Source organism: Tupaia chinensis, unplaced genomic scaffold (assembly GCF_000334495.1).
Source record: "Tupaia chinensis unplaced genomic scaffold, TupChi_1.0 Scaffold000072_1, whole genome shotgun sequence".
In the NCBI taxonomy this organism is placed as follows: Eukaryota; Metazoa; Chordata; class Mammalia; order Scandentia; family Tupaiidae; genus Tupaia; species Tupaia belangeri.
Genome location: NW_006159532.1, coordinates 623087 through 629188, shown reverse-complemented (window position 1 = coordinate 629188; position 6102 = coordinate 623087). Strand labels below are relative to the sequence as shown.

General features: G+C 55.6%; 1 protein-coding gene across 3 annotated transcripts in view; it reads left to right on the top strand.

Moving 5' to 3' along the window:
• ADAMTS14 (ADAM metallopeptidase with thrombospondin type 1 motif 14) overlaps window positions 1-5886 on the top strand; it is a 92216-nt gene extending 86330 nt beyond the window's left edge. For 2 of the 3 annotated variants that reach the window (XM_027767730.1, XM_006142279.3), the window contains 3 exons: window positions 1515-1644; window positions 1766-1873; window positions 3924-5886. In XM_027767730.1, coding sequence (XP_027623531.1) covers window positions 1515-1644; window positions 1766-1873; window positions 3924-4417 — 732 coding nt within the window. In that variant the 3' untranslated portion in view covers window positions 4418-5886. The remainder of the gene's footprint in view (window positions 1-1514; window positions 1645-1765; window positions 1874-3923) is intronic. The other variant, XM_027767729.1, reaches the window with a different exon arrangement.
• Window positions 5887-6102: the final 216 nt, after the last annotated feature.

The window sequence follows — 6102 nt, the reverse complement described above, 5'->3', positions numbered from 1 at the left end:
GGCTGGGGCGCCGCCTCCCACCGCCGCCTCGCTCGGCGCGGGTCCCGGGGGTGGCCTAGGGTGTGTCTTCTCACCAGAGAAGCAGAGACAGACAGACAGAGAGACAGAAAGCAAGAAATCACACCCTGGGGGGATGGCCATGCCACAATCCTCTCTCCTCCATTCTCCTCTCAGAATTTTGGGCATGCACACACATGTGCCAGGTGTGAGTTTTAAGCCGCTGTGTCTGGAACTCAAACCACGGTTAACTACATGGGAGCCCAGCAAGATAACCAGTACGCCATCTGCTGGTCCCACTATTAATGTTTAAAAAGATGTATTGCAATATTTGAAAATCTGCCAGAATGTTGATTGATTAAAGCTGGTGGCAGCATGTGAACAGGCTTTTGTGAGTAGCTCCATACTTTCTGTGTTTGAAATATTACATAATAACGAGTATTTTTTTGAAGTCCAGAAATTCCCTATGCAATTTGTGCAAATGGTCTGTTCTTCTGCATAATATATAGCTTTGTCGGGTTTAATATAAAACAGAAAGATTGCTGGTCCTTGAAGGACCCCAAGATGAATTTAACAGAGGACAGCTGGTGGATGGTGGCCCCTTGTGAGAATGACAGCACTTAGTGGCTGTTTGTAGGGATTCTGCAGAGCTGGCGAGCTGTTTGTGTGTCGAGTCGTGTGTGGCCCTGTGACCTGGGGCCTTGCGCGGGTCTGCACGTACCCTAGTCTGAGAAGTGGAGCTCTGCAGGTTCTTCCTTGTCAGACCAGGGAGGACTTTGGTCAATGCCTACAAAGGGACCTGGTCACATTGGGCAGTGTCGCTTTCCAGGGAGGACCCCCACACGGCCTAGTCATCAGAGCAGAAGTGTGCCTGGGTCCAGGGACAAGGTGTGGCAGCCCCCACGCGGTGGGCCTGTTTGCCTTCTGCTCCTTGACCCATGCCTTTCCCTCTAGGGGAGGAAGACAATCTGCCTCTGCAGGCTGAGGTTTGGTAAACCAGGGCACAAGATCCTTAAATGTCAGAGATGGAACCGTACAGAATTGGAAACTGAGCCGGGGGCAGCAGGCACCACAGTCCAGGATACCACGTACACCAGCCTGCTGCAGCCCATCATGCGGTGGACCGCAGTGGGCCACTTGCCAGAAAGACATGTAAAGTATTTAAGAACCCAGGCACTGATTAGGCACAAGGATCAGTCAGTGTTAGCTAGAATGGGGCCCCTGCAGTCCCTCCCAGCTGTGGGTTAACTGTTTCGGTTGTGGAAAAGCCCACTGGACGCTAAGCTCAGGGCAGCGGCTCCTTATCCTGGTACCAGCAGATCTGCTGGCTGGTGTGGCATTCCGGGAGGCTACTGAGCAGCAGTCCTTGCAGGTCTCTGGTCAAGTGAAGACACGGCCCTCCTTCGTGCCTGTTCTGTCCTTGAGCACTGACTGCACTCCGAGCTCACTGCCGTGCTCTGTCTCTTCATCTCCCTGGCTGCGACGGCCGTGACCTGGCCCTGGCCTGCCCATGACAGTGCTCTGCCACCTGCGGACAGGGCATCCAACAGCGGCAGGTGGTGTGCCGGCCCAACGCCAACAGTCTCGGGCAGTGTGAGGGGGACAAGCCGGACACCGTCCAGGTCTGCAGTCTGCCCGCCTGCGAAGGTGAGCTGGATGAGGAGGAGAGGCCAGGCCCAGCTCCTCTGGCCTCGACCTGAGACAGCCCTGTCTCGCTCCTGGCCCCTGAGAAACCCCAAATACTAGAGCTGCTTCTCACTGCTCACAGGAAATCTCCAGAACACCACCATGAAGACTGGTGTCCCAGAGCCTGTGACTCCAGAGAAGCAGTGGGTACCAAAACCTGGGCCCCTAAACCCCATTAACAAGATATCAAGTAAGTGCTGACTTTGGACCCCATCCCACTCCCTAGTCCCTTAGGTGGCCCTGGCGTCACCAGCATGAGCTGTGCAGCTGAGCAGACCAGCTTGCCAGTCTGTGTGTCCCAGCTCCCTGGGCTATAGAGCCCTCACCGGGAAGTGAGGACGGTACCATACCGGGGCCCTGACCCTGATCTGCAGTTTCCAGAACGCCAAAAGCGGAAAGCCCTTTTCCTAAGTTTGGTGCAAATTCATCTGGTGACAAACCTTGATCTGAAATTACAAGAGATTATTTATTCTTTTGCTACAGAAACATTGCCATACTTGGTTACCAGGTGACAGCCCAGACTCAGCCAGGAATAGTCTATCACATAAATACACAGAGCATGCCTTTTTCTTACCCCAAAGGTTCTGAATTCTGCATCACATCTGGGTTCTAAGCTTTTCAGATAAGCAACTGGAGGTCGGAGCTGGCTTCCTAGGGCTGTGGAGAACATGCAGTGAGAGAACACCCTGCTCCTGCTGGGCTGCCAGCTCTCAGTGACAGCAGGAGGGTCTCTGTCCAAGGCAGGACCCAGCAGGACATCCTCCCATCGCTCCATCTGTTCAGCCATAAATAAGTATTGACTGAGCACCGGGCTGTGTTCTGTACTCCCTTCCCAGCTGCTGTCTCTCCTTTCCTCACCCTCTCAAGGGCCGGGTCTGGCAAGATGAATAGCAGCTCTGTGATCTCAGAGCCTGACTCCTGGCAGGAGGACCAGTTGGTTGCTGTGTGACCTTGTGCTGATCCCTTAACCTCCCCGAGCTCAGCAACCTCATCTGTAAAATAAAGGTTTTGAATCAGATGTCCTCAAAGAACCCTCTAGCTCCTGCCTTGCTGCTTTTCTGCTTCTATGCAGAAGTTCAGGCTGGACTAGTTCTTGGGTTTCCTTCCCAAACCAAAGGGCTGGCAGTGGTTCTGACCCTAGGATTCTGGCGCCACCTAGAGACCACTGGCTGTCTTTTTTTTTTTTTCTCTGCTCTTTCCCCTGTTCCCCCAAACTTGTCTGTGTCTATGTCTGTCTCTCTCTCTCTCTCTTTGGTGAAAAATTAGTAGAAAGCAAAGTTTCTGCCTCCATACTCTGTCTAGAGCGACCTACTTCTTTGCAGTCATCACAGAAACATTTTTAGATGACATTTTAGCAAAGCGAACTAGTATAGTGAGTACCCGTCTATGCCAGACTTCCCACGTGTTATGGTTGCGGTGTTGTTCATTGGTAAACGTCTGCAGTAGCTCCATCTTCTGGCTGAAGAACAGTGCCTGCAGTTTATGTGACTGGCACAAGACCTCACACAACCTCAAATAGTAGAGCCTAGGTTTGAGCCTGCACCTGCTTGATTCCAAGCTTAGCAGTGGAGGGCTTCCTGTTGCAATGTGTGCAGACCTGTGGCAGCTGCTTAATCTGCTTGTCATAAACAGGAGTTCTAGGGGCATGGAGGACAGACCCCGTGGCTTGATCAGGAGGGGTGAGGGTTCCCGTTTCCACCTGGAGTGTGTTCTCAGGCTTGGCTGCAGGTTAGAATCCCCAGGAGCCCAGGCCACACCCTGCCCTCCAGTCTCCCTAGGTGAAGGGAGTGGGCATGGAGCTCCATGGAAGGGGCTGGCATGCAGCCATGTCTTAGGAGGAATACTGGGGAGCCATGCTTCTCACATTGCCCCATGCCTCAGATCCCCTGGAGGGTTCTGTTAAACAGTGCTGAGCCACCCCAGAGCTCCTGATACAGGAATGATGGGGCCTGAGAACCTGCATTTCCAAACTCCTGGGTCATGGGGCAGTCTCTTGCATGTGGCAGGCCCACTCTGACATCATTGCCCTGGGGGCACTTAGCTCCCCTCCTACACAGTGAGGGCTTTCCTTGTCCTGCCACAGCCCTCTGGCCCTTCTTGGAGAAAGTTCTAGAGTGGGTCTAGCAGAGGCAGAGGGTAGAGGGTGATTGGCGGGGTAAGAGGGAGGTGGGACCTGTGTCCCAGTGCACTCCGGCTGATGATTGTCCCTGCTTTGTCCCTTGTCCTTGTGCTATGTGCAGCAGAGCCCTGCGTGGGGGACAGGTCCATCTTCTGCCGGATGGAAGTGCTCGACCGCTACTGCTCCATCCCCGGCTACCACCAGCTGTGCTGTGAGTCCTGTACCAAGAAGGCCTCAGGCCCCAGCACTAGCACTGACCTGAGGCTCACCTCACCACCCCCCTTCTCCACTCCTGGGAGCCCCTTACCAGGACCCAAGGCCCCTGCGGACACCATGGAGCCCGCGGGGAGACCAATGGGATCAGATGACCATCAGCACGGCCGACCCACACAGCTCCCAGGACCTGTGGGCACAAGCCCCCCAGTGACCCAGCATCCATCTGCCCCCCAGAAACTGAGCCCTGCAGTGTTCTGGGGTACTTCCCCTACCACTCCCCAGGAACTACCTTGGGGCTGGACTCAGGCACCAATACCAGCCTCTAAGGATGAAGTTCAACCCAGGGAAGACCCAAGGCATCCGGGTACCAGTCTCCCTGCCACCTCCCCGGTTACATGAGCCATGCCCCCGTCCTGCCAGTCATGTTTACACTGTGTGCTGCCCTGGCCATCCTGGCCCAGAGGATGCACAGTGGGACAGGGGCAAACCCAGGCTTCCTTTTAAGTTATTGCCTTTTTGTTCCTATTTGGGGAGGTAACACCCTTCACCCATGAAGGGGTGGGAGGAGGAGAAAGATCAGGGGAACCCTAACCAGAAATACCTCAGCAAGCAGCCCCAGTGTCTATGTGAGCCTCTGGGGGAGGGGCAACTAGCCTCTCTTGTGAGCACCGAGGGTTCTTCTTCACAGCCACAGGGCCCCAGGCAGGTCTGAAGCCCATGCAGGGAGCTGCCAGAGCTGCCTGCCCACCCAGAATTGTGTCTTCTCCCGTGGAAGCCCCTCTGCCCAGAAAAGCAAAGGCTGGCCAGGGGCTGGGGGACCACTCACAGTGTGAGAAGAAGGGGACTGAGTGTGGTTGACAGCTTCCTCACTTCAAAGCTGGGCCCCGGGGAGGCTAGTTCGTCTCAGGCCCCACTCCTGTGGTTGAGGGCTTGTGCAGCGAGGCCAGGGAGTAGAGGCCGGCTCACTCTGGCCTGCTGAGGGCCAGCCCGTGTGACCCTGCTCTGCCCTGCAGAGGTCACGTCTGTTTCTTCTAGAGACCCCAGGTTACAACTTCCAGTCCCACCCCAACCCCCAGGGGAGGGGCGAGGGACACTCTGAACCCATGTCCTCATCATCCAGGGGTTCCAAACTGGTGCTAGGCCCCTGGCCAGGCCAGGAGCAGTCATTGTAGTTATCACTCTGTGTCTCGAAGGACTTTGTGGGACACAGCAGAGACCTGACTGCTCAGGCTGTGCCCCTCAATCGTTGCCCTTCCCAGGCACTCCTCCTGCTGGAGTCAGGGGTCTTCTCCTTCCTGGCTCAGGTGGGAGGAGGTGTGTGGTGCTCTGAGGGGCAGTTGAGCCCCAAGCCTGACAACCAGCATCCCCTCATAGCCAGGCCCTGGGGAGGACAAGGACAACTCGGGCGGAGTACCCAGTGTGGGGTTGCAGGGACACTCTGACCCATGGTGCTGCAGGGCCTCGGCCAGGCTCAGTGCCCTCCAAGAGGCAGGTATCAACCCTAGCCCTCTGGCTGTGGAAAGTAGCCGGGTTCCAGGATACCTCCCAGGGGTCCTCATTCCTGGGTCCTGGAGGGCGTCTCCCAGCCTCCTCACCAAGTGACAGAGGTGCTTGTCAGTTTGTTCTTCCTTTCTCAGGGCCGGTAGAAGGAGCCATGATCCCCGGCTCACAGGTGGGGCTCATGAATAGAGATGGGTTCTCCTAGGTGCCAGCTTCTCCCGTGGGCCCTGGGGCACACGCTGAGGCGGTCCCATGAGCAGCAGCCTGGCCTGGGCTGAGGGCTATGCTCTTCTGTGCCTGGTGATCCAGACAGCTGACATCTTACCATATTTATTAACATTGCTCTGTGTCCTGTTTTGGACTTCTGACATGCTGTGTGTGTTTCTCATTTTTTTTTTTCTTTGTTTTGGAGTAAGGGAACAATGAATCCAAAGCTCTAAGGGCTGGTCTGTAGCAAGATGATTGGGGGGTGGGGGATGGACAGGGAGGGGCTCAAATTACAAGAAGACTTGACTCTGAGCCTCCCTAACTTGGCCCCAACTTTGGGGCCCCTGAGTATCAATTCAGGGTGTAGGGGGCAGAAC